At 55.6% G+C, this 13,949-nt stretch overlaps 2 protein-coding genes across 5 annotated transcripts; one reads left to right on the forward strand and one right to left on the reverse strand.

Moving 5' to 3' along the window:
* Nucleotides 1-631: 631 nt before the first annotated feature.
* TIMM10B (translocase of inner mitochondrial membrane 10B) lies at nucleotides 632-2,527 on the reverse strand. The gene is made up of 3 exons (XM_034426387.3): nucleotides 2,402-2,527; nucleotides 2,207-2,302; nucleotides 632-2,080 (listed from the first exon to the last, which is right to left on the reverse strand). The coding sequence occupies exons 1-3, from the start codon at nucleotides 2,438-2,440 to the stop codon at nucleotides 1,919-1,921; spliced, it is 297 nt and encodes a 98-aa protein (XP_034282278.1). The 5' UTR covers nucleotides 2,441-2,527; the 3' UTR covers nucleotides 632-1,918.
* ARFIP2 (ARF interacting protein 2) lies at nucleotides 2,424-11,384 on the forward strand. 4 transcript variants are annotated; one of them, XM_034426382.2, is made up of 10 exons: nucleotides 2,446-2,571; nucleotides 3,222-3,329; nucleotides 3,479-3,510; nucleotides 4,491-4,599; nucleotides 4,928-5,023; nucleotides 5,169-5,299; nucleotides 7,190-7,411; nucleotides 10,015-10,172; nucleotides 10,260-10,434; nucleotides 10,536-11,384. In XM_034426382.2, exons 4-10 carry the CDS (start codon nucleotides 4,506-4,508, stop codon nucleotides 10,689-10,691), a joined length of 1,032 nt encoding a protein of 343 aa, XP_034282273.1. In that variant the 5' UTR covers nucleotides 2,446-2,571; nucleotides 3,222-3,329; nucleotides 3,479-3,510; nucleotides 4,491-4,505; the 3' UTR covers nucleotides 10,692-11,384. The 4 variants fall into 4 exon arrangements, with proteins under 4 accessions (XP_034282271.1, XP_034282273.1, XP_034282272.1 ...); XM_034426380.2 differs by lacking the exon at nucleotides 3,479-3,510 and having other exon boundaries at nucleotides 2,424-2,571; XM_087894564.1 differs by lacking the exon at nucleotides 4,928-5,023 and having other exon boundaries at nucleotides 2,471-2,571.
* The last annotated feature ends 2,565 nt before the right edge of the window (nucleotides 11,385-13,949 follow it).

Here is a 13,949-nt window from a genome sequence, read left to right on the forward strand (position 1 = left end):
CTGAGGAAAAAACAGAAATCACAAGCCATTGGTAAGATAGAATATAGAGGTAAGGAAGTTTACCAACAGAATATGATTAAAAAGGCTTTTTTAGAATTTTATACAAAATTATATGCTAGTGACTCAATACAAGGTATAGATATACTTAAAGGAAGGGAATATTCCGGAATTAACGTTGGAACAGAGGGAAGGATTGAATCAACCAATAACTTCTGAGGAGATCATTGCTGCAATTAAGCAGTTAAAAACAGGGAAAGCTCCGGGAACAGATGGAGTGACTATATACAAAACAAATACGGGACTAAAAAGTTGCAAATAGCTTATGAATGAAATATTCAGATGATCTTTTTTTCCTACTTTGATATCTTAGTACCTATGGCGGAGTTAAAGAGTAAGAGGAAGTTAAGAGTTTATAGTTAGTTTGCTTATGTTAGATTATGTTTGTTAAATGCAATACCCTGTATTTTGCTCTGGGAAGTCTGTGGGGGGGAGGGGAAGGAAAGGGTGGGGGGAGTATTGGGGGGGGATTCTTTTTTTTTTTTGTAAAACTTTTCAATAAAAAAAAATGTTTCTCTACACAAAGCATGAAATTCTTGCCAAATGAGATGAGTTACTAGACTCAGAAACAGTATCGATTTCTCTTTCATCATTTAATGCAATCCAAAAAAACAAGACTGTAATTGCTGTAGCATTCCAAGTACAGTGTACATTCTGAAAATGAGGTAATTCAATTACTGAATTTAACATGTAATAAAAAAATCCAATCTAACCAATTGTGTCTTTTAACTCAGGCCTCGCCATTAGACCAGACTAGGAAAAAGCAGTGGAAAGCCACTTTTCCACCGTTGCCCCATGGTTACCAGAAGCCAGGAAGTTACCTTCCTTTGAACAGCTCAACACATCATCCAGTGGGTTCCCAGAGGTTGAATACAGTTACATTAAAGGGTCGCCTTCCCTAGATACGTTCAGGCTACCTGCTATGAAAGCCTCTGCTTGAACAGAGCCCCTCACCTCTCTGGATCCCCAGGACCACCCTGCAGCTCTTCTAGCAGGAATGCTGTGTGATGGGGCCTTCCAGGACCTTAATACACTCCTGCCTCGCATCCCACATGCCATGCGAGGGAGAAGGGTCTTGGTCCTGCTGCTGCTGCCAGCCTCAAAGCAATGATCTCACAGGCCCCCTGAAAGACCACCAGCCCGCAGGCCCTCCCTGTCACATTGGAAGCAAGTGTGCCTCAGGAAAACCCAGTGCTGTGGCTCAGGCCAGGCCAGGCCTGCTTAATGCTCACTTAAGCATAACCAATTAAGCTTAATGCTCAGCGGCGCAATGGATCTCAGGTATCAGGCATGGGGACTTCCTGAGCCATTTTGGAGAGGCAAGGCCACCTGAGGCACCCTTTAGGACAACAGATTCCACCGGTGCCAATTCTAGATTGTCAGAGTCCTCCTCCAAGCACCCAGTCCAGGGCCGGGCATGGTCCTTGACCAGGATCCTTCAGGTAGGGGCGTTTTAGGCTCTTGCCTCCACCTCGGCTTGGGAAAGGGAGAAGCAGCCTCTGGTAAACAGAGGTGGGGGTTAGCAAAGAGCTTTGAAGGCTGGGTTTCAAGGGCCCCAAGGGCCTTCGCCTGGCCCAGGATGCTTCTCAGCCACGGAAAGCTCCCCTTGAGCCCTTCGGGCGTCTGGTGGGCAGCGCCTCCTTCAGCTGGCGACTCAGCCGGGCCTTGGGAAAAGCCCGTTTTTCCTAAGGGGCCCGTCTCAGCTCCCAAGCGGTCCCCCTTCAGCCGTCCTCCTGCAGCCGCTGCCGCTTCTCCTCCGCTCGAAGGATACCTGCGCCCGCGGGGCTTCCCGGCGCTCTTCGGGGCCTCCGAGCGCTCCTCCCAAAACGGGCATCGCGGAGGCGGCGCGGGCACAGGCGGGTCAAGAGGCGTCGGGCCCCGGGAGGGCGGCGGGGTCGCGTCCGGCGGCCTCATAGTCGGCGATCCTGCGCTGGACCAGGGAGGGCATCAGCTGCACGTAGGCGGCCATCAGGCGGTGGTTGGAGCGCACCAGCTTCCCGGCGCAGCCGTCCAGGCAGGCCTCCTGCGGGCGGCGGGACAGAGAGGGAGGGAGGGAGGGAGGGGGAGAGACGGAGGGAGGGGCTCGATCGCTGGCTCGCTCGCTCGCTCCCACGCCCACCCCCGAACCGGACCCCCCGCCCGGCCTCACCTCGTGGCGGGTCAGGGCGCGGTAGTTGAGGTCGGCCACGCAGCGCTGGAAGCAGAGCTCCGTCATCCGGTTGTAGACCAGCAGGAAGTCCCGCAGCTGCAACGAGAGCGACGCTTCAGCCGCCCGCCCGCCCGCCCGCCCGGGGAGGGGGAGGGGGAGGGGGAGGGAGAAGGTTGGGGGGGGGGAATCGCTCACGCTGCGCAGCTGCTGCGTCTCCGGCGCGGGATCCTCCATGGGGGCTGGGCGCGCTCCCCTCCGCTCCCCGTGACGCCACTTCCGCCGCCCGACGCCGCTTCCGCTCTGCCTGCGCTGGGGCCGACGCGCGCCCGACCGACGCCGGAGCCTCCGGGGCCGGCCCGCAGCGGGTGAGTGGCGCACCGGCTCCCTCGTCCCCCGGCCGCGGGGAGCGCCGGGCGGGGGGCGGGCGGGCTGCGGCTGCGGCGCGGCCTCCTGGGGCGGGAGGGGCGGCGGTGGTGGCTCCGGGCGGCCGAGGGCTGTGCGGCTCTTGGCCACGACGGCGGCCTCGCCCGGCCTTCTCCGGCGTCACTCTTCCCCGGCCGGTGCTGCGGGCGCCCGGCGGGGCCGCTCCTTGCCGGGGACGGGGCTTCCCTCGCAGCCGCTCTCGCGGGGCGGGCGGCGGGGGTGTCCGCGGGTATCGGGGGCGGCAGGAGGCACCTCCGCCGCGAAAACCGGAGCCCGATCTGGGGCGGACTCCGGTAGCCCCGGCTCCCGCTGGCGCCGCCGGGAGAGGTTTGCTGTTGCCGGCCGGAGAGAGGGGAGCCCGCCTGCAGCTGCGGAGGAAGCCCCCCTTGGCCGGCCGGGGTGCGGGTACGTGCGGTAGGGAGTCGTCCTCGGCCGCCGATCTGCCCCTTTGCCCGGAGCTCCCCAGGAGGCTGCAGCACCGCACCTGCCCCGGGCTGAGCCCCCTGGGAGGCGTCGCAGTGCCGTCCGCGGAAGAGGCGGCGGGGGGAGGGCGAGCATCTCAAGACCCCGCCCGCACCCCGTTGCCCCACAGGCACCAAGCATGAGCGAAGGATCCATGAGCAAGGCAGCCACCATGGAGATCGCCATCCACGGCAACGGAGACTCCAGGCGCCTGGCGGATGACGACGGCTTGGAGCAGGTATAGAGAGGGGGAGGAGAAGGAAGTGAGATCCTGGATCCTTTTCCCTCGGGCCAAGACTCCTAGGGGAAGCGGCCTTAGTTGGAAGGGAGGCAGGAAAAAGCAGAAAACACACCTCACGAAGATCGGGTTCCTCTCTGTCCCACCAGATCCCGTTTGGAGCCCTGGGCGGTCCAACAAGGTGGGTGCAAGTTGGAGGAAGTTTGGGGAGGCCGCTGAGAGGGCAAAGGATTCCAAGCCAAGCACTTCAGTTTGCTTATGTTTAACCTCTGATGAAAGCGGCCTTCAACTATCTGAAGGTTTGCCAAGCAGAAGCGGGATAGGACCTTCTAGCTGGCCAGAAGCCATTCAAGGAAGGTGGCTCAGGCTAGATACAAGAGCCAGTGGCCCAGGTGGGCACGGAAGTGGGCATTTCACCTTTCCTAGAGGTTCCCAAACAGAAGGTAAAACATAGAATAACAGCGTTGGAACAGACCTTGGAGGTCTAGTCCAAACCCCTTGGAGCAGGAGACCCTATATAATTTCAGACAGATGGTTGTCCAGTCTCTTTTTAAAAACTTCCACTATTGGAGCCCACACAGCTGGGTGCCGTCTTCTCCCGGGCCGGGCGGGGGGAGACAGCGGGGGGGGGGGTGTTTGTTCAGGTTGCAGAACCCTCTAGTTAAAATAGATTCCCAGAATTCCTGGTCAAGAGGCGAATCTCTAAGGACAGTGTTGTCCTTTTCAAGAGATCTGGGCTTAGTGCTCTGCAGAATGCCCTTTAGAAAACCCTCCTCTGGTAGACCTAGCCCTGAGCAGAGGCTGGACTAGAAGCTCTCCCGGGTCCATTCCAGTGCTGACTGTATGAAAACACTGCCCTCCTCTGTTGGGCGGGCGCCCGCCCTCCCACCCGATAGCTTTGGCCCCTGAGGATTCTCACTGGCCACCTGAAGGCAAAGGCCCGCTGTGCTGGACTCCAGCTGAGAGGCCTGGGGGAAGCAGCTGAAGAAAGGGGACCCTTCTTAAAGCTTGGCAGTTTTGTAGCAAGTGGCGAGATTCCCGTTGTTCACAGGCCAGCAGCCAGAAAGGCGCCCTTTTGTGTCTTCTGGGGTTCCTTGCCCTTGGTAGTCCTGCTGGGGAAACAGCTGGCAGCTTGATTCCTCCCCCTCCCCCCTTCCTTAGGACCTGCAGCAAGTGATGGTGTCGGGGCCCAACTTGAACGAGACCAGCATTGTCTCTGGAGGTTATGGGGGAACGGCTGAGGGCATCGTCCCCACCAGTATCATCAAAGGTCAGCATTTGCAGGGACTGATGGTGCTGCTGGGGGGAGGGGGGGCGCTGCCTGGCTATTGCCTAGCTTTCTCAGCCGGGGGGTTGGAGAGCGCTTGGAAGCCCCCTCCCCTGTGCAAGCAGCCATGTCCGTCCCCCCAGAGCTCCATTTGAGGCAAGAGGGAGGTGGGCGGCTTGGGGGGTTGTCACTGTCTCATTGCTCCTTGGTATGCCACCTCCCATCCCGCCTCATCTCCTTGCCCACGTGTCACACTCATCGCCCCCCCCCCCCCCGTGTTCTCTTACCCCCTCTGGTGCGGCTCCCCCCCCTCCACTGCCCTCCATTTCAGGCTCCCTCATTCCATCTCACCCTCCCCGAGGACCACTCATCTCCCCAAGCCCTTCAGCTGCCAGCCGCATAGCCAGCCAGGCTCCCATGGCTACAGGTATTGCCCTGCGTGGGGCCGGGGGGGGGGAGGGAAATCTCTGGGGAAATGGGGGCTTTGCAGCCCTTTCAGTGGGGAAATGTGCCAGGTGGGAGGGAAGGTGGTTGCCGTCTTTCTGGTGGGCATCCTTTCTTGCCAACTGCAGGCTCCAACTTGCATCAGCCCCACCCCAACCCAGCCATGACGGGGGAGGAGGCAGCGGCGGCGGCTGCCACACGAGGAGTGGCCGTGGAGAAGTTTGACATTGTCAGGAAATGGGGCATCAACACTTACAAAGTAAGTCCACTTGGGAATGGGGGGAGGCATTGAATGGAGTCCCAGGCATTGCAGGGCTGCCACTGGCTCTTCTTGTCCCTCGGGTCCCTTTAAGGGCCCTGCGGACAATCTCCAGGATGAGGCAGCCTGTGACAGCCGGTGGGGAGAGTTTAGTTTAGTTTATTGTCATTGCACCTCGTACAACGAAATTAAATGCCATCTTCCGTGTACATTATAACTATAAAAATAAAACACGAACATACATCCTTCACATTCTATACAATTGAATTGAAAACCTGATATTGCATTAATATTGCATTATACAGTAGAATTCAATATAGTTACTGCCCTGGGATAGAAGCTGTTTTTCAGCCAATTTGTCCTTGTTTTTATTATCCTGTACCATCTGCCAGGTGATAATAATTAAAAAAAAAGGGTGCCCAGGATGAGATGGATCTTTAAGAATATTCTGAACTTTTTTTTTTTTGACAAAAATTTTATTTTTTAAAACAAATATAAAAAACAAATAAAAACAAACCATCTTCAATACCAATACAAACAGTGTGTCAATTGGTTACAAATCTTTTGTGCATTTTCATTCTATTCATATATATTCATATATTATCCTCATTAATTCTATATTTAATTATGGCTGTTTCTTCCCTTCTGTTATACAAGCTAGTCTAGAATTTGAGTCAATTTGCATTATACCATACAATCTAAGAATGTTTTGAACTTTCTTAAGGCAGCGGGAGCTATAAAGCTCTTCCAAAGAGGGGAGGGGGCAACCGATGATCCTCTGGGCAATGACGTTGACCCTCTGGAGCGCTGTCCGATCTGCCCCTGTGCAATTGGCAAACCAGACACAGGTGCAGGAAGTTAAAATACTCTCTATGGTGCAGCGGTAGAAGGTCACCAGCAGTTTTCCATTCAGTTGTTTGTTTCCTGAGAAGTCTCAGGTAGTATAATCTCTGCTGGGCCCTTTTGACCAGTGCTGCAATGTGAGTGCTCCAGGTCAGCTCCTCTTTTAGGATAACACCAAGAAACTTAAAAGTGGCCACTTGCTCCACTCAGTTTCCATTGATAAGCAAGGGCTGGATGTCTGATCTGTTCCTTCTATAGTGCACTATAAGCTCCTCGGTCTTATTGGTGTTAAGGAACAAGTTATTCTTTCCACACCACGAAAGCAACTGGTCCACCTCATCTCAATAGGAAGACTCTGTCCCTCCCCAGGATGAGTCCCACCACTGTTGTATCATCTGCAAATTTAGTAATAGTATTACTAGCGTGAGTGGGAAAGCAGTCATGCACATAAGGAGTATAGAGTAAGAGACTCAACACGCAACCCTGTGGTCGTAAGAATAAGGGCTGAAAGAGATATGATTACCTAATCTGACCCTCTGAGAGAGGCCAGACAGGAAATCTATAATCCAAAGGCAGATTGAATAAGAAAGTCCAAGATCCATAAGTTTAGACACTAGTCTATGTGGAAGTTTTGTGTTAAATGCAGAGCTAAAATCTACAAAAAACATCCTCATGTAGCCCCTGGACTATGTGGGGCTATGTGAGGAGCTTCCCTGGATGCTTGTGGGGACTTTGAGCGGAGGGCCTGGGCCTAGGCAGCTGTCCTGCATTAGCTGAGGGCTGTCGGGTTGCTCTCCTGGTCAGGGTGTGCCTCTCCTGCAGTCCCCTTTCCTCTGAGGCAGCTCCCCAGCTGCAACCGCCAGCCCCTTCAGTGTCAGAGAAAGTGCCCTTCCTCAGGTCTTGGCCATCTTTGTTCCTGTTGTAAATTGATTTCCGGCTGTTCTGACGGCTTTCAGGGAACGCTCTTCTCAGAGTCACCAGGCAAATAAGGGCAAGAGACCCTTTCCCGAAAGCCAACCTCTTCTCTGCTCTTCCCCACCCGTTCAGTGCACCAAGCAGCTTCTGTCAGAGCGCTTTGGGCGCGGCTCGCGGACCATCGACCTGGAACTGGAGACCCAGATTGAGCTGCTGCGCGACACCAAGCGCAAGTATGAGTCCCTGCTGGGCCTGGCACGGGCCCTCACCAACCACTTCTACAGCCTCGTCCAGACACAGCATGCCCTGGCGGACGCCTTCTCAGACCTCAGCCAGAAGTCCCCGGAGCTGCAGGTGAGCTCACCTCTCCCACCCTCCTCCTGGCAGACCTCCCACCCTCTTGGTGGGCAGGCTTTCTTCCTTCCTCCTTCCTTCCTTCCTTCCTTCCTTCCTTCCTTCCTTCCTTCCTTCCTGTCTGTCTGTCTGTCTGTCTGTCTGTCTGTCTGTCTGTCTTTCTTTCTTTCTTTATTTATTTACTTACTTACTTACTTACTTATTTATTTATTTATTTATTTATTTATTTATTTATTTATTTATTTATTTATTTATTTATTTATTCATTCATTCATTCATTCTCCCGAAGGACTCAGGCCGGCTTACAAGAACGAACAAAAAATTACATAAACATTAAAATCAATTTAAAATTAATTAAAATTATTTAAAATCACCCCTACGGATTCAGCCCATTTGGTGAAAAAGCCACATCTTCAATTCGCGGCGGAAGGAGAGGAGGTCGGGGGCTGTCCTGAGGCTGGTGGGAAGCCCATTCCAGAGGGCCGGCGCTCCTACAGAGAACGCTCTCCCCCTGGGGGCCACCAGCCGACATTGTCTGGCTGACGGCACCCTGAGGAGGCCCGCTCTGTGTGAGCGCACCGGACGATGGGAGGATGGCAGGAGATGATCCTGCAGGTACCCCGGGCCTAAGACATGTAGGGCTTTATAGGTGAGCACCCGCACCTTGAAACGAACCCGAAGGACCACCGGTAGCCAGTGCAGCTCACACAGGAGAGGTGTCACACGGGAATACCGAGAAGCCCCCGTAACAACCCGCGCGGCCGCATTCTGGACTAACTAGTCTCCGGGTGCATCCCAAGGGCAGCCCCATGTAGAGGGCGATACAGTAGTCCAACCAAGACGTAACAAGGGCATGAATGACCATGGCAAGGGCATCCCGATCTAGGAAAGGGTGCAACTGGCGCACCAGGCGTACCTGAGCAAAGGCCCCCCTGGTTACGGCCGTCAAATGATCTTCTAAAGATAGATATGAGTCCAGGAGGACACCCAGATTGTGAACCCTTTCTGAGGGAGTAAGGACCTCCCCTCCCATCACAAGTGACGGGGCCACTAGATCACAAGATGCCGGTATCCACAGCCACTCAGTCTTGGATGGGTTGAGTCTGAGTCTGTTTCTTCCCATCCAGGCCCGTACCGCTTCCAGGCAGCGGGACATCACAGAAAGAGCATCCCTTGGGTGATCCGGGGTGGAGATGTAGAGCTGAGTATCATCAGCATATTGATTGTACCTCACCCCGAAACCACGAATGATCTCACCCAGCGGCTTCATATAGATGTTAAATAGCAGGGGGGAGAGAACCACCCCTGAGGCACTCCACATGGGGTGGATCTCTCTCCCCCCGTCCATACAAACTGCGAGCGACCCGAGAGGTAGGAGAGAACCACCGTAAAACGGTGCCTCCTACCCCCAGCCCCCCCGAGTCGCTGCAGTAGGATACCATGGTCGATGGTATCAAAAGCCGCTGAGAGGTCAAGAAGGACCAGGATGGAGGAGCAACCCCCGTCCCGGGCCCGCCAGAGATCATTCACTAGGGCGACCAATGCCGTTTCCGTGCTGTAACCACGCCTGAAACCCGATTGGTACGGGTCCAGGTAGTCAGTTTCCTCCAGGAACTGAGGGAGCTGCTGTGCCACCATGGACTCAACAACCTTTGCTATAAAGCGAAGGTTGGAGACTGGACGACAGTTGTTAAGGGAGTCTGGATCCAGGGTGGGCTTCTTGAGGAGGGGTCGAACCACCGCCTCTTTAAGTGTGGCGGGGAAGGCCCCCTCCCTCAGAGAAGCGTTGACAACCGCTTGAATCCAGCCTCCAGTCACCTCTCTGGCTGCAGAAACAAGCCAGGAGGGACAAGGGTCCAATAAACATGTGGAGGCACCCAGCCGACCCATGATCCTGTCCACTTCATCCACCGAAACAGGCTCAAACCCAACCCAGACGTTACCTTCAAGACAAGCCCCTGTCTCCTCCATAGACTCTGCCCAGTCAGAGTCCAGCCCAGTCCGGATCTGAGCGATTTTTATCTTGCAGAAACTACAAAATCCTCAGCTCTGCCCTGCAAGAGCTTTCCCTTGGCCTGTGGCATTTCAGAAGGCTGACTTACCCTGCTGGGACGGGCAGTGGCAGGAGTGAAGCTGTTGGCTCTGGGAGGGGAATGCTTGCTCTGGGGCGGCTGCCCATGAAAAAGGGGCATCCCATGGGACCCTCGGGCAGGGACAGCTGCAGGGAGGATGAGGGAGCTGCTGTTCCCAGGAGGAGGAGGAGGCAGCCGGTGGCCTCTTCTGCCCCCCCTTGCCCCCCGAATGGCATATCCAAGCGAGGGCAGAGCCAGGCTTCCAGCATGGAGATGAGGCCTGGGGAAGGGCATGGCTGGGGTGGATGTGCGAGGCGGGGGGCGGGGGCTAAAAGAGGACTCTGGGAGGAGGAGGAGGGCGGCTTCTTCCCTCCCAAAGCACCCAGAGGGGGCCCAAAGCTTCCTCCCACTCTTAAAGCAGGGGGGCAGGCCTCCCTTTGAGGCAGAGCAGGTGCAGCTGCCCTTCCATGGCAGGGCTTGTGGGTCCCAGATGGGAGGAGCTTCCTTCATCTCTGGCTCGCCTCCTCGCAGGAGGAGTTCGGCTACAACGCTGAGACTCAGAAGCTGCTGTGCAAGAATGGAGAGACCCTGCTGGGAGCTGTCAACTTCTTTGTCTCCAGCATCAACACCCTCGTCAACAAAACCATGGAGGACACCCTCATGACCGTCAAGCAGTACGAGACGGCCAGGTGGGTCCTCCCCAGGGGAAGGGGGTCGGTCAGGGCAGGGCTGCCGTGGCCCCTCTGACCCTCCACACACACACACACTCGGTACAGGCTGGAGTATGACGCTTACCGCACAGACCTGGAGGAGCTCAGCCTAGGGCCCCGGGATGCCAGCACACTCTGTCGCTTGGACGTCGCCCAAGCCAACTTCCAGGCCCATCGCACCAAGTACGAGAAGCTGCGGGCGGACGTGGCCGTCAAGCTGAAGTTCCTGGAAGAGAACAAGGTGAGCCTGGCCGGCGGAGGAGGGAGGGGGGGGCGGTTCTGACCAAGGGTGCTGGTGCCAGATGGACGCTGATCTGCACTCCCCCCCTCCCCTCCCCCCAGGTGAAGGTGATGCACAAGCAGCTCCTGCTCTTCCACAACGCCATCTCGGCTTACTTCGCTGGCAACCAGCAGCAGCTGGAGCAGACCTTGAAACAGTTTAACATCAAGCTCAAGAGCCCCGGGGCCGACAAGCCCTCCTGGCTGGAGGAGCAGTGAGCAGGGGTCATCCCCTCCCCCGCCGTGCTCCTCCCGCCCTTCATGGACTTGGACTTGGAGGGAGGGCCCTGCCGTGGGGCCCTCTCCTCTCTCGTGCCCTTCGGGGGCTGGGTTAAGTCCCTTCCCATTTCGGAGGGAAGGGAAAGAGCTGGGGCAGCCGAGCCCACCTCCCCGTCCCTCCGCAATGCCAGGAAGTTACAAGCACTTTCTTACTCTGAGGGTGGGGAGAAGGGTGCCTCCGTCTTCCCCCAATAAAAGGTCTCTGCTGGGAGTCAGGCCCAATCTGATCCCAGCCGCTCTCTCCGTCTCCTGGCTGGCCATCACCGGCCTTGGGCCTCCATCCCTCGGCCTGTTCTCCCTGGGGAACGTTCTCTTGATCCTGCCCCACACCTTCAAGGAAGGCAGCTATGGGTTGGTGGTGTTGGACCTACGGGGGCTGCTCTGGGGGTGAAGAGCCCAAGATGAGATTGGCCCCCTGTTTTGGGGGCCAGGGACCAAACACTTCCTGGCTCCAGCCTCTGGGGACGGTGCGTGCGTGTGTGTGTGGTGTGTGCATTCATCATGGCCAGTGTCCCATATTGTGTTCCCGGTGGGGGCTGCGGGTTGCAAACTCCGGCCTTCCACTTAGCCGGCCCAACCGACACTCCGGCCCCCACGTCTGTAAAGATTCCCCAATAAACGGTACCAAATGGCTGCAGAAGTCTCTTTACGGAGCCCAGGGCTTGCCTTGGCCGAAGTGGAGGATGGCATCGGGGGAGGGGGGCGACCTAGAAAAGGGCAGGCAGCTCTGCCATCTGGTGCCACCCTGGCTAGCACAAGAGGTGCAGAGCTCCCAGTCCCGCCTGTTGGTGGCCCCGCCCCTTGGCTAAGCCCTCCCCCCCAATTGTTTTACAGGCGGCCAGTACATTGGGGGAGGGGGGGGCCTCACCACTGCCTCTTTCAAGACGGTGGGAAAGACACCCTCACTCGAAGCATTTATAATCTCCTGGAGCCAGCCTCGCGTCACCTCCCGGGAGGCCAGTACCAACCAGGATGGACACGGGTCCAATAAACATGTCGCATTTAGTCTGTTCAGTATCCTGTCCACGCTTTCGGGAGTCACAGGATCAAACTCTTCCCAAATAATATTCTCAGGACCTGCCCCTGTCATCTCCTCTGGATCAATCCAATCAGAGTCTAGCTGTTCACGAATCTGAGCAATTTTGTCATACAGATATTGTACAAAATCCTCAGCTCTACCCTCCAAGGGGTCTTCCCGCGTCTCTTGATGGAGCAGAGAGCGGGTCACTCTAAACAGGGCGGCTGGGTGATTATCTGATGACGCAATAAGAGTAGAAAAGTAGTTACTCTTCTCTACTCTTATCGCCACTAGGTAATTCTTATAATAATAATAATAATAATAATAATAATAATAATAATAATTTTATTTCTATACCGCCCTTCTCCCGAAGGACTCAGGGCGGTGTACAGCCTGTTTAAAAACACAAACAAAACAACAATATAAAATTTAAAATAATTAAATAAAGTGGCTCAGATTTAAAACCCCAATAAATTTAAATATCCCAATTTAAAAACTATTGTGTTGTTAGTCCAGCCTGGCGGAATAATAGGGTCTTCAGTGCGCAGCGAAACGCCCGGAGGTCGGAGATCTTACGAATTTCCGGGGGCAGTTCGTTCCACAGGGATGGGGCTCCCACAGAGAAGGCCCTCCCCCTGGGCGCCGCCAGTCGACATAACTTGGTTGACGGCACCCTGAGGAGACCCTGTGGGAACGGACTGGTCGGTGGGAGGCTATTGGTGGCAGAAGATGGTCTCGGAGGTACCCGGGTCCTATGCCATGGAGTGCTTTAAAGGTGGTAACTAACACCTTGAATCGCACCCGGAAGACCACTGGAAGCCAGTGCAGCTCGCGCAGGAGGGGTGTCACATGGGCACAACGAGTTGCGCCCATAACCACCCGCGCGGCCGCATTCTGGACCAGTTGGAGCCTCCGAGTGCTCTTCAAGGGGAGCCCCATGTAGAGAGCATTACAATAGTCCAACCGGGAAGTAACAAGGGCATGAGTGACCGTGCGTAGGGCGTCCTACGTCCTTAATATGAGATCTTACCAGCGTTCGGTCGGATTCAGAACGACTAGCCCTCCAACTGCTCTCTAGGCGTCTTTTCCGGTGCTTCATCTCCCTCAGCTCCTCAGTATACCAAGGAGCCAGGTGAGACCGACGCCAGGTCAGAGGCCGCAAAGGCACGACTCGGTCTAAAGCATCAGCCGCCGCCCTATCCCAGGCGGCCACTAAGTCCTCAGCCGAGTCGTGTGCTAGAACCTCAGGAAATGGCCCAAGATCCATCTGGAATCTCTCAGGATCCATCAGGCGCCTGGGGCGGAACCACCTGGTCGGTTCCGCCTCCCTGCGGCGGGGTGTGGCGGTTCGAAGGTCCAGGCGAAGGAGGGAGTGATCTGACCATGACAAGGGTTCAATCACTATATCCCCTATCTCAAGATCACTCAACCACTGTCCACAGACAAAAACAAGGTCCAGTGTGTGTCCCCCCATGTGAGTAGAGCCATAAATTAACTGGGTCAGGTCCATAGCCGTCATGGAAGCCATGAACTCCCGAGCCACCTCAGATGTCTCGCCAACTGATGACAGGTTAAAATCCCCCATGACCATAAGCCTGGGGGTGTCAACAGCCACCGCGGCTATAACATCAAGCAGCTCAGGCAGGGCTGCTGCCACATGGCAGGGAGCTAGGTATGTGACTAGCAAGCCCAACTGCACCCTATGACCCCACTTCACAAGAAGGGACTCACATCCAGCCGTCTGAGGAACAGTGGCCTCCCTTGGTCCAAGACCTTCGTTAATAACAACCGCCACCCCTCCCCTGAGACCTTGGCTGATGGAAAGCACGGAAACCTGGTGGGCACATATCAACAAGGGGGGCTCCCCCTTCCTGGCCCAACCAGGTCTCCGTAATACCCGCCAGGTCCGCACCCCCCTCCTGAATAAGATCACAAATGGGGGGGGCTTTATTTACCACGGACCTGGCGTTGCACAGCATCAGCCGAAGGGTTAAAGAATTAAAGATTCTTCTTGAAAAAGAAGTGAAACCTCTTCAAGAAAAGTACAAAAGTCCAGTTGCCTTTTGGAAAAGTACTTTTGGGACAGCCCAACCAGCATTCAGCTCTTCCCAAAACTCTTGGCACAACTCCAGGCCCATCCCAGGAAAGACCCCAGCAACTCCCAACTAGGCAGGCCTCAA

Source organism: Pantherophis guttatus, chromosome 5 (genome assembly GCF_059756535.1).
Source record: "Pantherophis guttatus breed Tessera chromosome 5, ASM5975653v1, whole genome shotgun sequence".
NCBI classification, from domain to species: Eukaryota; Metazoa; Chordata; class Lepidosauria; order Squamata; family Colubridae; genus Pantherophis; species Pantherophis guttatus.